The sequence below is a fragment of the Lynx canadensis genome, chromosome C1, assembly GCF_007474595.2.
Source record: "Lynx canadensis isolate LIC74 chromosome C1, mLynCan4.pri.v2, whole genome shotgun sequence".
Lineage (NCBI taxonomy): Eukaryota > Metazoa > Chordata > Mammalia > Carnivora > Felidae > Lynx > Lynx canadensis.
In genome coordinates, this window is record NC_044310.1 from 25632330 (window position 1) to 25653946 (window position 21617).

General features: G+C 46.1%; 1 protein-coding gene across 1 annotated transcript in view; it reads right to left on the reverse strand.

Moving 5' to 3' along the window:
- CSMD2 (CUB and Sushi multiple domains 2) overlaps positions 1–21617 on the reverse strand; it is a 607194-nt gene that overhangs the window by 527051 nt on the left and 58526 nt on the right. The window contains exon 2 of the mRNA XM_030326876.2: positions 18882–19098. Coding sequence (XP_030182736.1) covers positions 18882–19098 — 217 coding nt within the window. The remainder of the gene's footprint in view (positions 1–18881; positions 19099–21617) is intronic.

The window sequence follows — 21617 nt, forward strand, 5'->3', positions numbered from 1 at the left end:
GATACTGAATAATCAAACTGGAAACATCATAAATTCCTGGAAATGAGAGACTGCTCTGCAGGGGCCAGTGATCAGTGATGTTGGCAGCTCCCTCAAGCCCATGGAGATTCATGCAGAAAGTCTCATGGTCTCCCTCAACCAGCAGCGAAAGGCACATCCAAGGATGAGCAAGCTCACCCCTGCCAGGCCCTTAGCCAGCAACCAGAGAAGGCTGCCGTTAGGGGATGGGTTCCTCCCTCACACATGATTTCTTCAATGATTCGTAGTCCTGGGTCGTGATCAGAGGGAAATATATTGAGAAGTGTATGTTTACTCAAAATCTCCACTTGATCGGAATGAAACACACATCATTAGCCATAAAAGTAGGATTAAGACAACAGAGCATTATTTGCAAATGATCAACGGTCATGAGCATGGATATGAACATGTGCAGATGTAAATCTGAGCAATGAATGCCTAGTTCTATTGCTACTAAAACACAGTTCTCAAGTCCTGCCTGGATTCATTCACGCCTAGGTCTTCATTCTTACTTGGTTCCTCTTCGTTTAACAGACTCTATAAAAGATGGCCAAGCGTTGATACATAAGCAACCGATATGCTACCATTCCAGGGAGCCTGGACCGCAGGAACTGCCAGGAAGGCCTTCAGAGATCATGCTGAGTAGGCCATAAGCCAGCATTGGCATCACCTAGAAGCTCACTGGGAACTGTAGGATCTTGGGCTCCACCCCAGACCTTGGGAATCTGAGTCGACACTTCGACAAAAACCCCAGGTTAGTTGCCTGCACGTTAAAGTCTGCAAAGTGCCTATCAAGACCACTGCTTGTCAATCTTTTAAAACCCTGGGGCCCTTTGTGATCCACACGAGAGGATCACTTTCTTCTTTAACGTTTAGAATTTTAAAATAAATTGAACAGAAACAAATCAAAGCATTGGTTATTCTGAAGATGCTTTTCAACTGCATATATACCTTCCCTCTGGCTCCTGTCTAGAATATTTAATGTGAGGCCAATGTCCCAACTCCAGGGGTCAGGGTTGAGGGTAAGGCAAGTCCCCAGGTAGAGAATCACTGATCTTAAGAATCCCAGACTCCACTGTTCAAGTGGGGCATCTGTGGCCCAGAATGGGGCAGCCCTAGAAGGCCCAACTTTTGCACTGATTCTTCCAGAAGCAGGAAGCAGGGAGTCCCAGTTCTAGATAGATACAAGTGTTGGAAATGGCTTGAAGTTTGCTGTCCCGACACTTCATTTCATGGCCTGAGTACGGCCATCTGATGTCAGCTCTTGAGTCCTTTCCCAGGGCCTTTGACAACAGCCATCATCTCTCCTAAGAGTCTCCTTCCTCCAAGTAAACACCTCAAAGTCCTTCAATTTCCATCTTGCAACATAAACTAAATCTCCCTTCATCCTGGTCGTTCTCCTTTGGAAGAACTGTCTGTCTCTTCTCTGGATATGGGTGAGGAACAACATACTGAAGCTTTTTGCTTTTCTTTTACATCTAACTTTGTGTTTATTGAAAATGCTTTTTTTTTTTTTTTTGAGAGAGAGAGAGAAAGAGAGGGGAAGGGGCAGAGAGAGGGAGAGAGAGAATCCCAAGAGGCTCCGTCCTCAGTGCAGAACCCAACACGGGCTTACCACTGTGACCTCACCACCATGAGATCATGACCTGAGCCAAAATCAAGAGTCAGACGCTTAATTGACTGAGCCACCCAGGTGCCCCGAAAATGCATTCTTATTGTAAAAATAACACAACTATGTGACAGAAACATTTTTAAATAAGGATTTAAAAAATCACTCAAAATCCAGCCATCTTAATACCTGTATTAGGATTTAATGCTGCTGCATTTTCTTCCAGTGTTTCCTGCCAGAGTATACGTTCTTACCTAGTGATATACAGAATGCACCGGCAATTCCACAGCCTGCTTTTTTTATTGTTGTTATTCTGCTTTTTAAAGTTTATTTATTTATTTTTAGAGAGAGCAGGGGAGGGACAGAGAGAGAGGAAGAGAGAGAATCCCAAGCAGGCTCCATGCTGTCAGCACAGAGTCCAACATGGGGCTCGAACTCACAAACCGTGAGATCATGACCTGAGCCAAAACCAAGAGTCAGACGCTTCACCGACCCAGCCACCCGGGTGCCCCATCCTGCTTTGTTTTTTTTTTTAACTCAAACATTTTTCTGTGCTGCCACAGTCTTGACTGTCACCCTTACACCCCCCTCCAGTGCACGACTGAGAAGTAGCCTCAGTCTCCTGGGATTGTCTGACTAGTTCAGAAGAAAACAGAACAGTTTCTCCCGCCAAGGCTTTCAAATGGCAGATCCTGCCATGCTGTTGATGCTGTGTCCAGTGGGGTCCAAGACCCCTCAGGCTTTCATGAATGGAGCCACCTCTTCCACCCTATACCGGTGCCACCTACTTTTAGGGGCACTTAATGCACAGGGTACTCATTCATTTACTCACCACTGGACAAGTAGTTGTTGAGAACTGCCATGTACCAAGCTGTGGCTGTCACACCAGGAGTGATTTCGTAATGGTGAGCAAGATGGCTCTGGTTTCAGGAGCTCACCAAGCTTTTGTCATGGTGGGGACCTCAGTGAGGCAGGAAGGGGAAGAGACAGACATCCAGGGAGAGCCCATGGTAGGCCAGACACTAGACATACAAACATGGACTCATTGGGTCCTTTCCACAACTCTCTTCTCTGCAGCAGGGAGAAAAGAGAAGGTACCTGTTCAAGGTCACAGAGCTAGGATTCAAACCCAGGGCTACCTGACTTCAAAACTCCTCGAGCTCCCTAAATGCAGAGCTTTTGGGAGGCTGTCTTTCTCGCCTGACCCTCCATGGACTCTAGCAATTTAAAAGAGGCATCTATGAGACACTCCCAACAATGTGTTTCAATTATTCCACAAAAGAAAGACAAAAATAACAGAATACCGCCTGGTCTCGGGGGCGTGATTACATTTGGAGAAAGGAGGTAAAAGGGAACTTTTCTACAGAAGCACATCAGCCAGGAGCACGATTTAGACAAAAGTGTAATTTAGACACCTTATTTTTTATTTGGCCATAACTAACAAACATTCGTGCAATTTAAACCTTTTCAGAATCCACCCCGACAGCCAGGCACCCAGGAGCTGACTCAGTCTGCTTCTTTATCGCCACCAGACTTTGAAAACGCCACCTCCCCCCCGCTTCGTAATTACTCCAGGCAATCAGCACCAACTGATCAATCAAACAAAGAAAATTGCAGGTTTGAAGCTTTAATTAAATCTATCCGGCACTATCTAATTAAAGAAAATCTTTACTCTTCTACGTACTCCAAAATAGAAGGAACCCACTCCTTTGGGGTTCTACAAAGCCTTTGCCATGTCGAGGTCTTCACCTAGTTCAACGCTGAAGGAAGAGCACAGCAGAGGGAAGGCGATTACTCCATTCTCCTCTCCTTTTGGCCCAAGTCGAGGCAAATTCCAATACGGAGGAAGAGGTTGACTGTGGAAGAGGAATCCTATCTCTGGAAGGTTTCCTTTCATCCCCCCATGTCCTTTAGGATTGATGGCTCTGTGTCCAGGTTGCCCCTCTCCTGTCCCTCATCGGACCCCTCTGTCTACATGGCTGGAAGGCAGTCAGAGCAGGTAGAAAACACTGAGAACTTGGCCACCTCTTATTATCATTCACCACTGATTCAACATTTGGAACTTGAGCTTTCTCCTCGGTGAACCAGGACCAAAGAGGAGGCCAGTACTGGAATACTCGGGAAAGCAAATAACACAATGTGTCTGAGGAGCTTAAGTGATCTCACAGAGCGGGGAGGAGCATCACTGAGGGCTCAGAGGGTGGGGCCTGGCAGCTGGTGGATATTTCCACACCTGCTTTGGTCTGCAGACCAAACGCTCTCCAGCGTTGAAGAGTGCAGACACTCTTCTTGTCTTCAACTCCCCTCACTTACCAAGGACCCTGACTTTCTAGCTTTCTGAGTTCATCCAGGGACAGCGATGAATTCCTGCTGTGACTGAAATACAACTGGACTAGCGCAGCTGGAAGGTGTCACCTTTTTCCTTTGCTTTGTAGGGTTTATAGATGTCTAAGACCCACCCTGTCTGGGACAGGTGGCTGTAGGATGCTGGAGAAGACAGAAGTTAGATGTGCCTCTCCTGATTGGCCAGGACATCACAAAGCCACTAGTTGCAAGCTGGAGCCAAATGTGTAGACTTCCTTCCTAATGAGACTTCCAGTGTTTATTGAAAGGGGCAAAGGGGAGGGGGAAGGATGGAACCTGGAAGGTACAGATAAAGACCTTGCCGGGTGCAGAGGAGCTCGCCGATAGAAACCTTGTGGAGACACTTTCTCCTTTGGCTGGGTTGGGAGACACACACTGCCAGCCTCCACGATGCTCAGGGGCATCATGAGGTCAGAAACCACTTCTCTGACTTCACCAGCCAGACCACTTTCGACTGCCTTCAATGCTTTTCTCACTGTGCCCTGGAGACCCTGGTCAGCGGCAGGTTTTGAAGGACAGGTGCCATCCGTGTGCCTGAGTGTCTTTCACATCACCGGAAGTTACTGATAAACATGCTTCCTCTCCTTTGAATTTCCTTAATAAAACCTGCTGGGCCCTAAGGAAGAGGCACACGGAAGACACACAGCCCAATGGAACAGGTGGCCCAGAGCCATCTGAATATTGGCGGAGACACCAAACTCACTTTGCTCCAGGTTTCTACACAAGTCACCTTCTTAGTGACACGGGTTCCTTGGCCGCTCTGTTAAAATCTCACCCCTTACCCTTCACACTATTGCCCTGATGTGTATTTTCTTTAAAATTTTTTAAATCTTTATTTATTTATTTTGAGAGCGAGAGAGAAAACAAGCAGGGGAAGGACAGAGAGAAAGAGAGAGAGAATCCCAAGCAGGCTCCGCACTGTCAGCACAGAGCCCGAAGCAGGGCCTGAACCCACGAACCGCAAGATCATGACCTGAGCCAAGATCAAGAGTCTGATGATTAACCAACCGAGCCATCCAGGTGCTCCCTGATGTGTATTTTCCTCATGGTGCTCACCTAAGTAACTTTTGAGACAAGTGAAATCTGTGAACCTGAAGGCAAAAAGGAACTGAGTGTAATCACTGTGCTCCAGTTTGAAAAAGTCATTTCCCACTGGGGTACAGGTTACTAGTTCTGGTACCGCTATCCATGCATCCCACAATTGAACACTTCAATAAATGCATGTCAGGTGGTGGCAGCCAGGTGTCTCACTGTTGGAGTAGGAGGTTGCAGATAAGCAAGGAAAGGTGTCCAGAATGATCCAGGTGGTACTGGATTAGAGTTGGAGATATCAGCATGAACTCATGTTCAGCTTAACAGAGACACAGACGGATACACATAAAAATATTTATAGATAGGTGTATATACATGGGTTCGTGTATACACAGAGAGTTCCTCGCTCTGTAGGCAAAGAGGGTCTGGAAGCAGTGATGCCCCAAGAGCAATGAACGAACACACGCAGAGCCAGATCTTGGGTTCTAATACCATTTTCCAATCAAAGGGACATGAGCACATTTCTCTGGAGAGTGTTGATGAAACAGCATCACCGCCAATATCACTAACAAAAACTGACAATGATGGGAAATGTCAAAGGAGACAGGAGGAGCCTTTAAACTAGGGGAGCTCCCAATGGCCAAGGCTAAAACAATGTGAGCAACAAAATAAGCCAACATTGGATTATGATCCAAAGTATAAAGTCACTATCTATGGATCCATACAGATATAAATACATTAGTAAATGGAAGAGAACAGACAGATCTTTCGTGCCGAAGAATTTCAAACAGTTTATGGAGACAATCTGCCCTCAAGATGAAGTACAACCCTCTACTCCTCAAGTGTGAAATGCACACAGTGACTTCCAAGAGAACAGTATGGAGAGGGGAGTAACTTTGTTTTGTTTTGTTTTGAAGTTTACTTATTTATTTTGAGAGGGGGGGAGGGGCAGAGAGAGAGGATGAGACAGAATCCCAAGTGGGCTCTGCACTCCAACTCACAACTGTGAGATCATGACCTGAGCTGAAATCAAGAGTCGGACGCCCAACTGACTGAGCCACCCAAGCACCCCAAGGGAGTAACTTTGGAGTGAAGAAGTTACCATACAGGACCTCAGCCAGGTGATCAAGGTCAACATCAACAGGGGCAAGTCATGTTGACTGTAGGTATACCCCTGATGTGATGTGATGAAAACATTGTCTTCCTTTCAAAGACACATGACCCCAGTCTAATCATGAGAAAAGTATCAGACAAATCCCAAATGAAGGACATTCTACACAAGACCTGACCAGTACTCCCCAAAACTGTCCATCATCAAAAACAAGGAGAGTCGGAAAAACTGTCACAGCCCAAAGGACCCTAAGGAGACCTAAGGACCTAAAGTGCCTTAGGTGAGATCCTGGAACAGAAAAAGGGCATTAGGTAAAAACTAAGGAAACCTGAATAAAATATGGGCTTAGGTTAATAATAACAAATCAGTTTCGGTTCATTCATTGTGACGAATGTATCACACAAATGAGAGATGTTAAAAAAAGGGAATCTGGGTGAGCCATATATAGGAATTCTGTACAATCTTCACAACTATTCTGTAAATCTAAAACTATTCCTTTCTATATATTTTTGTTAAAAGATTATTCCTTAAAAATAAAAATAAATAAATAATAGTAATAAAATAATAAAATAAAATAAAATAAAATAAAATAAAATAAAATAAAATAAAATAAAATAAAAAGATCCCTCTAGCTCTGGTATTAAGGATAGACTGAAGACACCAAAGGCATTAGCAAGGAGAGCTGGAAGGAGGCTGCTGTGATAACCAAGGCAAGAGGTAATGAGGGTGGGGGTGGACAAGGGTGGTGGCACTGGAGGTAGCTGGAAGACGTGAGCTTTGGAAAGGACAATAATGACAACAACCAGCATCTACTGAGAGCTCACCATGTGTCCAGCATCTTCTACGTACTTTGTACCTTGTACGGTAGTTGAATATTCACAGCTTCCCTACAAAGTAGGTGCTGCTAGAATCCCAACTTTGTGGGCAGAGACCCTGAGACTCAGAGAGGAGTGACTTCCTCAAAGTCACACAGCCTGTAAGAGACAGAGCAAGGACATGGGGTCCCAGGAGATGGGACAGGGATGAGGACTATAACCAGAGCCACGTAGTGCCAAGAGGAATCCAGCAAAAGTCAGGAGCACAAAAAATGGCTTTAAAAAATATCTCAACTATGCATCCACGGCCTAATTTTTAGGCACAAAGGCCAGATTGTCCCGGGAGCTTCATCTCCCCAAAAGTAAATAAGACCGAATGTCAATTCTGGAAGGAATGCAGATTCTGCTATCTAGAATCCTCACCTACCTCTAGGTTCTAAAGTAAATTCTTTAATGGCTAGACTCAGAGCTTACAATGGCTAAGAACACACTGGCTACAGTGACAATAAAGCTTGGAATCTCAGAGATCTAAGCGTGTATACGAGTTTATTTCTCAATCGGTAGCTGGTGGTGGTCCCACTTCATATAGTCATCCGGGCATCTCCTGTCTCCTGAAAAGAAGAGGGAACACAAGATCGCAGGGGAGCTTTCCTGGGCCAACCGTGGGAGCGATATATGTTACTTCTATCCACTTCCTGTTGACCACTAAGCCACACAGGTGCACCTGGATGCAGAAGAAGCTGAGAAACGCTGTCCCTGGCTAGGCAGCTGCTTCCCACAGACAACTCTGTACCGTGGAAAGAGAACAAGAGAGATGGTGGACAATAAGCCTTCTCTGCCACACTGCTTAACAAGCTGTTGGAAAATAAACCCTGAGGCCAAAGACTAATGGTGGAAGTGCTGAGAGATCCCAGAGCAGTACCTGAGTAGGGCAGACATAATCCAAAAAGATCAGGAGTATTTTATAATCCTTCTCCAGACGTTTCTAGCATCACTCAATCACACAATTTCAGAGCAGGAAGAAGCTTTGGGGTTTTTAGGGACTTACACCCTCAACTGATAAGTCAGGAAGATGCTGCTGAGAAGGGACGGACTTGGTGAAGATCACAAGCAAGCCAGGAACCATGCTGGATGGAACCCGGGTCTCCTTGTCCCACAACTGGCTCTGGACACCACATCCTGCGGCAGCTCAGACCCACACCAGGAAGTAATATCTTGGCTCTTGGTTCACTTAAAAGCTGACAATTTGTTTTCTTTTATATTTATTTTAATTCCAAAGGATCAAGGAACACAGTACTTGGGAGGTGGTTTGTTAGGGTACCATTTCTACTGATGAACAGAGTAAAGACTAGAATTACATGTCCAAACTTGCCTCTACCCTGAGAATTACATGTCCAAACTTGCCCTACCCTATCCCGGGTTACGAGGGTCCTTGCACAGTGATTTCTATTGCCCTAAATGTTCAGGGAATAAGAGTTGAGGATAAACCAGGGGGCACTTTCCTAACTCAGCAACCCCCTGACAGCCACCACCAGCAAGAAAGGGGCAGATGAGGGTCAAGGGGTGGCCCACTCCATTCTGGGGCAATGTCGCATCTTTGACCAACACCTGGTAACGCTGGGGGCAGAACCAATCTTGAGGAGCGGTGAAGTTGTGTAGCCTTTTGGCACGAGACTCGTGCTCCACGGGGCCTTAAATTTTGGCTGCTATTAAATAGCAGACTTGGCGAACAACCTAGGTGAAGCTTTGCCACAAAAACTGACTTTGACCTTGAACCACAGGGTCCTACTGTGAATGGAAGGATTGCTCAGGACCCCGACACTGCTGCCCACCTGGCTTTCTATATCAACTGCTGCCAACCCCTCCCCCCACCACGTCTGCCCAAACCCACCCTTTGGCATTAGGTGATGGAGCACATGGCTGCCCCGTGGGTCACTGCAGTTGGCTTCCTGAGCCTCAAGCCAGGCGGACCCTGCTTCCTCCACTTCCACCACCCCTTTCAACCCTGGTGTAGTTGTGTGGACCTATGTGAAGCCGGCTGTCAAGCAGATCTAGGAGTTTGAACACAGCCGCCCCAAGGCATGTAGCCTTTTTGAGACTCAGTTTCCTTAGCAATAAAAATGGAGGTAGTAATTCCTCCCTCTGGGGAAGTTGCAGATTAAGTGAGATAGGGCAAATCAAGCACCCGGCCCAACAGGTGCTTGGACCTCCCCCCCACCAATTCCATCTAATGCGTCACACAGTCCCAAGGGGATAAATGGAATGTCCCCTCCCCCCTCCCCCACTGACTTCTGCAGTGTTTCTTGGCCTAGTACTGCTCCTTAGGTACCCTGGACCCATAGAAATGGTCGGCGAAGTCATCAGGCACCTCAGTGGACCCCCAAACTTGCCTGGTAAAAGATCATGAACAAAGCTGACTCCCATAACCCAGAAAGAGACTGCCCTGTCCCAGGCAGCCTTCCCCAGCAATACGCAGCTGCCCTTGGCCTCCACACACTTCAGCTGATTCCTTACAAATCACAGATAACTTTCTTGGTTAAATACAAAGATTCTACCAACAGGTTTGCCTCCGGATGGCAAATCTGCCAGCATTTAGGGTGAATCAAACATATTTACTTTTCAGATGTTAGGGGTTTGATAAAATCCATAATGCCTTTGGCCTCAAGCCCTCTTCCTATTAATTATTAAGCCCTTGTGTGTTTCGAGGGTAATTGAATCCATGTTTCTAATTAGTTTACACTTAATTCATCAGAACAATTTTTAAAGGGCTGATGGATGTCCCAATAAGCCTCACGGGCAGTTTAATGAATCTTTATTTAAAAAGAAATTGGACACACACCAAACTGTTAACAGCAGTTACCTCCTGGGAATAGGGCTGGGACAGGGGCCTGGGGAAGGAGGAACTTACCTTGTTTTACTCTATACACCGCTGGAATGCTCGACTTTTCTAAAGTAGTGAGCGCTTATTACTTTCACTATTTTAAAGAAACTGCTTTAAAAGGAAAACGGAATGAATTTTTAAAAAGGAAATGAAATGGGGGCGCCTGGGTGGCGCAGTCGGTTAAGCGTCCGACTTCAGCCAGGTCACGATCTCGCGGTCCGTGAGTTCGAGCCCCGCGTTGGGCTCTGGGCTGATGGCTCAGAGCCTGGAGCCTGTTTCCGATTCTGTGTCTCCCTCTCTCTCTGCCCCTCGCCCGTTCATGCTCTGTCTCTCTCTGTCCCAAAAATAAATAAACGTTGAAAAAAAAAATTAAAAAAAAAAAAAAAAAAAAAAAGGAAATGAAATGAATCCAATGTAGTAAGAAAGCATTTTGGTGTGGGGGAAAACATGCCTCGTTTCTTTCTGGCTCTAGGAGACCCATGGTCCACTCCTCCTTTAACCCCCTGGTAGCTTAGAGACCTCAGATGCTTATCTAACTCTTGCAGTGAAAATTAACACTGCTCATTTCATGGGGGTGCTGTTGAATGATTAGATAATGCATGAAATCCCTGCTTAAACCCTTTTGGGGTGTCCCCACTTCCCTTAGAATACATGACAAGTTCCCTGGCACGGCACATAGAGCCCCTGATGATCTGGCCCGGCCACACCCGTAGTTCTCCACTACGATCTCCCCCAGGATGAACCCACTTTCAGCCTGCACCTCGCCTTCTCTTGATTTTACCTGGACCTCTACACACGCTATTCTCTTGGTTCAAAACACTGTCCCCATCCCACCCTCCATGCCCTTCCTCTAGAGAGCATTCATTCATTCATTCCCTGAATATTTGTTGAGCACCTACTAAAAGCCAGGCCCTGGAGGTACAATGGAGAGCAAAATAGAAACAGTGTCTGCAGTCAAGGGGTATGGGCATAAATCAAATAATCACACATATGCACATGTAAAACCATGAAGGAGGGATACACGGTAATCTGAGGAGGGTAATCATAGGAGGATCTGACCAGGTTGAGAAGTAGGAGTATCTCCGAGGAGTCCCTGAGTGAGGAATTGACAAGTGAGTTGAGGTTCGAAGAATGCGTAACCAATAACTAAGCAAAGGGGCAGATGGAGGGACGGCATTCCAGGCCGATAGATCAGCATCTACAGAGAGCTCCCCGGTCATAGCGTGTAGCATCGTGAACTAGCATTGCCTCTGTATTTATGTGTCTCCCTAAAGAGACTGTAGGCTCCTTGGAAGCAGAGGCTTCCCAACACTGTATCCCCAACACTTGGTGTTGCTGGTAGGCATCCCATAAAGGTTGAATAAACGGAACGAATGAGTGTCTTGCATGGCGGCTGCCCCATGAGAGGTGTTCAGCGTCACCATCTCTTCTTTCCCCTTTCCAGCATCCTCTCCCTGTTTCAGTCGTGTACAGAAAGAATGCTCCCTCCTCCCCATGGGCCGTTCCAGCCGCCTCCCACACACAAGAGCACATTCTCAAGGCACTCCGGGGAGAAGATTCTCCAAGGACAGCCCTACTGATGTGCAAGGAACACTTTTTAAGGAATCCAAACAAGACAGGTCCTTCAGGGGCCTCTGCTGCGATACATATTTATAAGAAGACAGTAAATCTGGCAAATTTGTGGATTTTTTACAACTTCCAAACAGGTGTCTAACGCCAGTTGAGTGAAATCTGCAACCAGCCCCGAATGACTTAAATTGCATTTCCACCTTAGGCAGATGACAGAATGCGTATTGCCAGTAATTGAGGGAACGAGTTGTAGTGTTTCCCATAACTTGAGCCCAAATGTCTAAATTAAGGGATGCTTAGCTGTGCTTAACTGGTGCAGTCATCACCAGCGCTCTATAAACCCTCCAATACGCGGTGATGCTGTTTATTAGCAGCGTCTCCGTAGATTACGTCTGCCTTCGTTTCATTAGAAAACTTCATCCCGCATTAAAACTGCAACGCAAAAGGATGTCTGCCAGCATGGAAAGGCCATCTAATTGTGCCAAAGCAGAGATGTGTGGATTGTTGCAATAATTCATCCAGGCAGGGCTGACACTGCATTATCTGGAAGGCTCTTTGTTCTTTTCTTGCTCATTTCCAAACTCCTACAGGCTCCCTGGCTCTCAAGACCAGCTTCTACTCTCGCTTCCCACCCTGATCCATTATGAGAAGAATCTGATCAGCTTCTATTGTAAATTTAATTTCAAGCAGCCAGACGCTGCCTTCTGGCACCCTGGGATGTGGCTGCTTGTGAATAGCTCTAGATGAAATGTGAGATGCTTTCAAGAAGATGGCTCTGAACTCCTGGTGGAGAAAGGGAGTCGCTGGGAGATGAATGGCATCTGCATATAGAACGAGCCATGCGCAGTGTGTCTACTGGCACCTCTTCATTAACGATGCCAGGTGCTGCTGTCGGCACAGAGCACCACTGAGAGCCGCCCGTTTTGCAGTAGAGGAAACTGAGGCTCCGACTCGGATGGGTTGTTTCACTTGTCCAAGGTCCCTGACATTGAAACAGGATTAGAACCTAAGTATGTCTGATGCCAAAGGCCTTAACTCCTCCATCGCCTACATCAGGATTTCTCAACCTCAGTGCTCCTGGCCTTTGTCCTGGCATGGCAGGATATTTAGCAGCATCCCTGGCCTTGACCCACCAGATGCCATAGCCCCCTGTCCAGTTGTGACACCCAAAAATGTCTCCAGACATTGCCAGATGTCCCCTGGGGGTTGAGAACCACTGCTCTACCACATGACTTATACATTTACTTGGGCGGGGGGCGGGGGGAGGGGGAAGTTTTGTGAGTCTTTTTGCTTAATGGTGTTTCCTGATTTTCTGCTACAAATATACAAGTATTCCTTTTGTTTATCTCTTATCAAAATTCAAAGTGGTTTACACACATTATCTATTTTAATCCTCACCAACCAACCTACGAAGCAGATATTGATACACCCATTTCTAGATGGGGATGCTGAGGCTAAGAGTCAAAGTGAGTGGCAGATGCCCAGCGGCTAAGGAACAGCTACAACTCAAGCTCATGTCCTCCACCAGCAAGAGGTGCATTTCACTGCATGGTTCTGCCACAGCAAAGCATGATGGAAGCCCTGACTTTCAGCCTCAAGTTGCTTAGAATCTAACCAGGAAGGAAGCTTGTTGCTCATAACACGACCCATGAGCAAGCAGCTGGAGAAAAGGTGAGGTTAAAGGGGGTTGGGGATTGGGGTGGGGAGGTGACTCTTCAGCCTTTTGCTGGAATGCATGCATAGGGTGAAAAAAGATCGCTGTTAGAGTAAGAGAAGAAAAGAGAGATGCGTTCAAAGATGCGTAGACAGCAGGACTGCAAAACTTAAGCCCATCAAGTTCTAGACAATGGATGCAGAAAACCATGAACTACGCAGGCAGAGAGAAACCTGCTAGAGGCTTCTTGGTGGTCCTGTCCCACTGCTGGGCTACCACACGCTCAGTGATACCACCCACAGTGAGTGACTGCCCTGAGCCCAACTCCTTTTTCAGTGTCTGTGCTCCACACCTGCAGTCCTGTGATCTGAAAAGTCCAGTTAGTAAGTGGGCCACAGATGAAATGTCAGGACAGTCACCAAAGCCCTCTAGAGCAGTCCAACTTCCTAGGACCCAGGCAGGGAAGGATGCTCCTAACACTGATGGAGCACTAAGGGATCTGCAGAGGGTGGCTGACCTATAACCACGCTGTTAAGATGGGCTGTGTGACTTCCACTTTATAGATGAGGCTCAGAGGCGCCAAACCTTGCACAGATCACAGCGTTAATAAATGTAGAACCTACCTGCGTATAAATCGAGGCCTGCCACAGAAAAACAACATGCGAGGAGGTGGCCCTCCTGTTCCACAAGACGAATAAATTAAAACGTCAGTACAGAAAAGACCCGGCTATGCCGTGAGAACACATTTTACTGGAGACTGGAATTCACCGCACACTGATCTCTCTTGTTTTCTGCTTCCAAGCCAGACACTGCAGTGTCATCCTCCACCTCTTTCTTCTTCTTATTTCCACTCCACAAGTCCTTAGAAATCTGCCCTTAGCTTCGGGACAAGGACAATGCCTTTTCATTAACATCACACAAAGCCACACCCATCTTCTCTCTTCATTGATCTAGCTCAGGCTATGGCTGTCTCCTGCCTGGCCTGGCAGTCACCAGCCTGGCCCCCAATCCAGTGTATTTTCCCCACTGCAGCCAGACTGTACCAAAATCCTCCACCTAAAACCTTCATTTGGGAGCACCTGGGTGGTTCGGTCGGTTAAGCGTCTGACTCTTGATTTCGGCTCAGGTCATGATCTCATGGTTCATGGGACCCAAGCCCCATACTGGGCTCTGTGTTAACAGCACAGACCCTGCTTGAGATTCTCTCTCTCCCTCCTTCTGCTGCGCCCCCCCACTCGAGCATACTACCTCTCTCTCTCTCTCCCAAAATAAACAAATAAACTTTACAAAAACACCTTCCTTGAAGGGCATCTAGCACACACCTATAGCTAACATCATACTTAACAGTGAAATACTGAGTGTTTCAAGGTCAAAAGCAAGGCAAAGATGTCCAGTCTTACCACTTCTCGTCATGATCATACTGTAAGATCCTATCTAGTGCAATTAAGCAAAAAATAAATAAATAAAAGACATCTACATTGCAAAAGAGAAACAAAAATATTTATTCACAGATGTAAAAAAGCATCAGAACTATTAATAAGTTCAGCAAGGTCACAGGACATAAGACCAACAATCAGAAAACCAGTTGTATTTCTATATATTAGCAGTGAGTAATCCAAAACGGAAATAAAATAGAAAATAATTTGGGGTACCTGGGTAGCTCAGTCGGTTAAGCGTCTGACCTCAGCTCAGGTCATGATCTTACAGTTTGTGGGTTCAAGCCCTGTGCCGGGTTATATGCTGACAGCTCAGAGCCTGAAGCCTGCTTCGGATTCTATATCTCGCTCTCTCTCTGCCCCTCCCCTGCTCACACTTGGTCTCTCTCTCTCTCAAAAATAAATAAACATTGAAAAATATTTTTTAAAAAAACAATAGCATCCAAATGAATACAAATCTAAAAAGAAATTTCCAGTTCAAGAGGGAAATTTCTAGTTCAAGCCAAGCCAATGTGTGAAACTCTCCTTTAATCTGATCCCCTAAGTTCTTATGGAAATAATCAAAGGTATATTAAAAAGAGCCAATATAAATGTCCATTCCGGAAAGTATGAAAAAGAGGCAGGTATCTACATGCTACAAACACTAAGGAATTTCTACAGGTTGCCGTGCCAGTAAGACCTGATTTAAAAAAAAGCCTAGCCAGACAAGATGTTGACAGAGAAATACACCTTAAAATGTGTTCTGAAGAAGTAATTTAGCCACTAGTTGAATCAAAATCACAGAAAAGGCAAAGGCAAAGAAAACGTGCACTTGAAACTAGAGAAAAGGATGGGGCACCTGGGTGGCTCAGTCGGTTACATGTCAGACACGGTTTCAGCTCAGGTTATGATTTCATGGTTCATGGGATTGAGCCCCAGGTCTGGCTCTGTGCTGACAGTGCAGGGCCTGCTTAGGATTCTCTTTCTCCCTCTCTCTCTGCCCCTTTCCCGCTTCCTTGAGTACTCTTGCTCTCTCTCAAAATAAATAAATAAACTTAAAAAAATGTTTTAAAAAAGAAAGTAGAGGAGAGGAAATAATAGTAAGAAAACTTTAAAACAGAAAGCATGAAATATTAGACTAGAGCAGACATATAGGTTATCACCAAAAAAATGTGAGTAGGTTAAGCTTTCCTGTTAAAGAATAAAGACTCTCAGTAAAGGTTTTAGAATAAGAATCCAATGATATTTTGTACTAAGAAATACACCTAAAATAATGATAGAAATATTCAAAACAGAGGAATTGGGAAAGAGGGGGACCCAATAAATGCAAACCTAAAAAAACAATGAAGGCGACTGTATTAGCATCAAAGTAGAATTTAAAACAAAAAAGTTGGGGGAATAAAGATAACTTTTATACTGAAAAAAAATCAAGTTTACTCTTCAGATCTAATGTTTAAACATACATGCTGAAGAGTATAGCACCAAAATATATAAAGGAAAAACTTAGTAATAAAAGGGGAAATTGATAAGAACAATGGCAAAAATGTGGGAAAAAATGTATTGCTTATCCTTGACAAACATCATTCAGAAAATAAGAAATTAGAAAAACTGCATAATGTTAATAACACAAATTTTTCACATATGTTCTTTCAAATACTCATAGAACACTCAGAAAAATGATCTTGTGCTGTGGGGAAAAAAGCCAACAAATTCTCCAAAGTAGAAATCATCATCTGATCATAATGCAATACAACTAGATAATAACATTTTAAGTATAAAAAATCTGAGGGAAATCTGAGGGAAAAAAATTCCCAGAGTCAAGGAAGGCACAAAACCACAATTAGAGACTCTTCCTAAATTAACGACTATCCATCAAAATTTATGGGATATGGTTAAAGTTATACTTAGGGGAAAATGTCTCTTAATGTTTTTATTATCAAACAGGAAATAATGAAACTAATTCAATTCATGAAATCAGCAAAACAGCAACATTAGCCTAAGGTAAGAAGAAGAAAATGAATGAATAAAGATGAAAGCACAAATGAATCAGAGAACAGAGAAAGAATAAAATTGATAGCCCTACAGGTGGGATGTTTAAAAGACCAATAAAATAGGCAAACTTCTGACAATACTAATTGAGTAAAAAGAAAGAAAACACAAACACACAGGAGCAGATGCAAGAAAGAAGGTGTGTTCTCAGACCCGTCGAGAAGGGAAATCATATGTTGATTCTAAGCTGAGACCCTTGACAATCTCCATAAATGGATGATTTCTTGGACAAACATACAGATAGAAACTGATTCCTGAATAAGAAGAAAACCCAATAACCATGCAAAATCATGAAAACATTGCACAAGGACCCCAGCGAACACACACTTGCTGTCCCCGTCCCCCACCCTTAAAGGAGATCCATTCCAAAACTTTCCAGGAGTTGCATATTCCACTCTTTCCTGCTATTAGGACTGCCCTCTGGGATCGCATCCCCTCTTAGTGTCCTCCAAGGGGTGAGCTCCTCTGGCTGTGGGGGCCCCAAGAGGCACAGCACTCTTTACAGCCCTTCCCCTCTGCCAAGCCTGCATGCCCCTGGCTATGGAAATGAACTAAAATGAGCAGATCGGGAAGGTGACAGGAAGGGAGAACACAAGCAGGTAGTGGGTAGTGAGGGTACAAACGTAGTGAGGGTGCAAACCCTGGGAGCCTCGTCCTCAAACACGGCTTGTTGGCCAGAGTGGGCTGTGTGGGGGCCGGAAACACATCCAGGGCCTCCCCTACCAACATCACTCCCCGCCACCCTTCTGGGCCAGAGCAATCCCCCCACCTCCAGTGGGTCTTCTGTACTTCACTCTCAGAGTGAGCAAACCCAACATCGGAAAACAGAGGTTTGACCACATCCATGTGGATGTAAGCATAAGGAAAGCTGGAACAGAAGTGGAGGCTGCCTTCCGCTGTCCACATCCCAACCAAGTACCCCATTAGCCTTCCTATCTTTCAACGTCATTCAACATTCATCAAATGTAGACACAGGTGCCCCCAGATGGTGTCACCTGAACTCAGCATCTGATGGTGAGGACTCTCTCCCTTGCAACCTCATCCAGTCTCATGGTGTTATACCCCAAGTCTCCCAATTTTTTATCTCTAGCCCCAATGTCCTTGAACTCTAAACTCACATATTCATATCCACACCTGTCTCCCACATTAGCATGAAGCCTCAGTGAAGACAGCGGCTTTGATTTGCTCGCTGCTACATCCCCTGCACCCAGGCCAGTGTCTGGAACATAAGAGGTGCTCTTGAAATATTTGTGTAATGAATAAGTGAAGAGGACTCCAGTCTCTTCCCCAAATTTTCACTGAAGACCTACTGTGTGCGGAAGCTGCTGAATGTCAAGGTAAGATGGATAAGCCCAGGTTTGTTCAGGAGGAACTACTAATCAGAGGGGTCCCAGCTGCCCCCACTCCTGCTGCAGGCTGGGAAGCCTCACCTCCATGCTGCCCTAAGAGTGCAGGGGGTGGGAGAGAAGACGGCTGGTGCTTCCCTATAAATGTTGTTTGTGACCCTGCTCTGGGAGCTCGCAAGCTGAGGGCACAGAAGCATCTTTAAACAAAACCTTGAGAGTTAAAGCACTTGCCAGAAAACCAATCATTACTGTTCTATTCATTAGCACCCTGAGCTCCCCAGGGCTTGGCTGGTAAACCACTAACCCTTTGGCTCCCTGAGGAGCCCAGAGCCTGACTGGCAGAACCCAGACAAGGCTTGCCACAGAGCACGGCAGGCCACCAGGCCAGCAAAACCTGGAGTGCTAGGACTCTTGGGCCTTGACCTTCATCCCAGACAAGTCTGAACAAGCAGTAGCCTCCCTTCCCGTCTCCCTCCTCGATGTGAACTCTCCCCCTTGGGAGACAGCTTGGGGGATGGGGTGCAGGAAAGTGCTCTCCGTAGTTTTCTCTTCCAATAACCAGGATGGGGTTTGAGAGAGTGGGAACTTTGCCCCACGCAAACATAAGGCAAATTCCAACAATCCATCTTGATGGTTTTCAAGTACAGGATGTAAGAGACATACTCACTATTAGCCTATGCACATATCTGCTGGGCCAAGGGGAGAAAATAGATTTCCATGTGTGCAAAGAATATACACCAATAGATATACACACATACACATCAATCCATGCAAAATCAGTCTCAATAGAAAGACTCAAATTTCTCTGTAATCCCTTGTGTCTTCTATCTTATCTTCCCAAGTACACTACCATCAGTCCTGCCTACTGGGTACTTCCAATCTGGAGAAAGGAATTTGGAAATATAAAGAAAGCCTAAGGAGTTGAGGGCAGACCCCATAAGAACAGAGGTCTTTGTTGGCAAGCGAGCTTGGCTCTCAGGGCCCAGCTGGTGGCTGCGGTAATGAGCTCAGGGGGTACCTGGTTCGCAGGTTCTCTGGCTGGGGCGGGCCATCAAACACCGACAGGACGTCAAAGTCCTCCTCCAGGGCGAAGGACTGGAACACGAGCTGGATCCTGTGCTGGTCCTCCGCCGTGATGGTCCACGTGCAGTTGGCGTAATTGGGGTAGCCATATGGGAACCCTGGGCTCTCAACTGTCCCATTGGGACCCTGCAGTTGGAATGTGCAGTTTTGGCCTGGGAAAGAGAAAGAGCACAGATCAGTACGGCCAGAACTCTTAGAAGCTTCCAGAGAAATGGGAGGAATATTAACCCGCTTTTCCAAGTGCTTCCCAGGCCACCCCAGGCGTGGCGCACAGGGAGGGAAGATGGATGACAGATGGAGCATGAGCTTGCACATGTCATGCACTGTGCAGGTGATAAAATGTACATCATTGTACTTGAGCATCAGAATGACTGTGAGGCGAGGAACTGAGGCTCAGAGAGTTGAAACTAAAAGCAACCGGACCGGGCAGAAGGCAGGCTTCTCCTCTGGAACATAAAATGCCAGAACGATAATTCACAACCTTCTCCATTTTCCACTCCCAATTCTCCCAGCCCCTCCTCTGAGCTACTGTCTCTCCTCCCACTCTGCACAGAACACAAAGCCACAAGGGGCAATCCCTTGGTCCCCCTGATTCCAAACCCATCCAACCTGCCCCACGCCGTCCTCCTTCTCACTGTGGAGGAGCCACCCCTGCTCCAATCTAAACATGATCATCCCCTGTGCCCTTCAGATCCCATCCCCATTTTACCCTCCAGAACCTGATTCGTGTTCCTCTCTTACATATGCTACACAGACTCCATCATTTCCTCTCTGATGAAGCCTTCCCATCCTAAGTGTGCTCAGGACTCCATCACTAAGAAAACAATTCTCACCACACACCCTCCAGCCCCGTCTCTCTCTTCCCCTTCCCTGACAGATTTCTAGAAAACACAATATGTCCATACTTTCTGTCTCCATTTTCTTACTTCCCACTCACTCTCCATCTCTGTCACTTCTGCCTTCAGGTCCTATTGATCCACCCAAACAGGTGTGCGAAGGTCACTGATGGGTCCAGCGGATATTTTCCAGTCTTCACTTTAACAGACCTCTCTCTCTGCTGCCTCTAAGGCTGTTGGTCATGCACACCCTCCTTCTGGAAACACTCCTGCTGGGCCAGAGCATCTCAGACTTCACCGTGCCTGCACACTGCCTGGGAGCCTGGCTGAAATGTGAATTCTGACCCTTCCAATGGACAGCATCCTGGTGGGGCCAGAGGCTGTTCCTCTCACTGGACCCCCAGTGATACACTGACGCTGATGGTTGGGGACCACACTTGGAGCAGCGTGGTCCCAGGCTTCCTCCCATGCCACCACCCACTCCTCCTTTCCTTCCCCTGCTCTTTCTCTGGCTCCTTTCCAGGCTCCGTGTTGGGACCTCTCCTCTGTGTCTAGTCTAGAGGACCTCCCCATTTGCCTGCTAACAACCTACAACATCACAGTGCAGGCCAGACTTCCCTCTGAGCTCCAGCCCCGGCATCCTTTGGGATGCTCAGACTAGTGATGTCCCCCTCCCTCCCTCTCCTCTGGCCCCTTCCTCTCCATCACAGCCCCACAGGCATCTACCACCCTGTCCCCTTCACTCCTGCCAACTCATACCAGTCTCTCCCTTGGACTGCATGATAACCTCCTAACTGGCCAACCATGTTTACTCTGGTCCTTGCCAACACCGCAGCCAGGGGCGTCTTACTCAAAACAGACATCTGATCTGGTTACTTCCCCTTCCCCCTGACCTACACCAAACCTTCCGTGGCTCCTCGTTGCTGTTCAATAAGGAAAAATCACTTGTAGACCTGGGAGGGTCACTGCATGGTCTGGCTCTTAGTGACCTCTTAGACCCAGTGTCCACTAGCTGTCCAGTCAAACCCCACTCTCTCAGTCCTTTGTACCAGCCATACTATCTTCCTGCACAGCCACAGGACCTTTGTATATGCTCTTCTCTCTTCCTAGAATACTCTTCCCTACCTTCTGTGCATAGTTGTCTTTCAGATTTCAGTCCAGTGTCTCTCCTTGACTAGCTCAATCCCCTTATTACATGTTCTCGTGATGCCATAACCTTTCCTTGATAGCACTTATCATAGAAGCAAATTTCCATGCTTCCATGTGATTATTTCATAAGTATCTGTCTTCTTGCCAGGCTGTAAGCTCAATGAGAAGACAGACCATATGTGAGTTTTCCTGTCTCTGAATCCACACCCCAAGCTCAGTACCACACACATGGTAAATTCCCAATAATTTAATATATGGCTTCTATTTAGTGAATGTTTCGTTAGGCACTCTTCTAAGAACTTTACATATATTGAGTTGTTTAAGCTTCACAACAGCCCTATAAGGTGAATACTATTAATATTACCTCCAGTGAACAAATGAGAAACTAAGGCAAAGACATACTAAGGAATGGAGCCCGAACCACATGATTACTCACAGATGGGATTCACACAGGAGCAGCCACTTGAGACCCACCTCCTTAACTGTGATGCTGATAAATGGACTCAACGCTAATTTTTTTAAAGCCCACTTTAGGGATTAACTGACAAAGGACAGTTAATCTCTGAAATGACTTTAATATTGAGAGAAATCTCTTAACACAAAGTATCCCATTAAAAAAGAGAAAAAAAAGCTAAAGTCTTCTGAATAAATGCTAAATGGGCATTTAATAAAATCAGACATGTAAC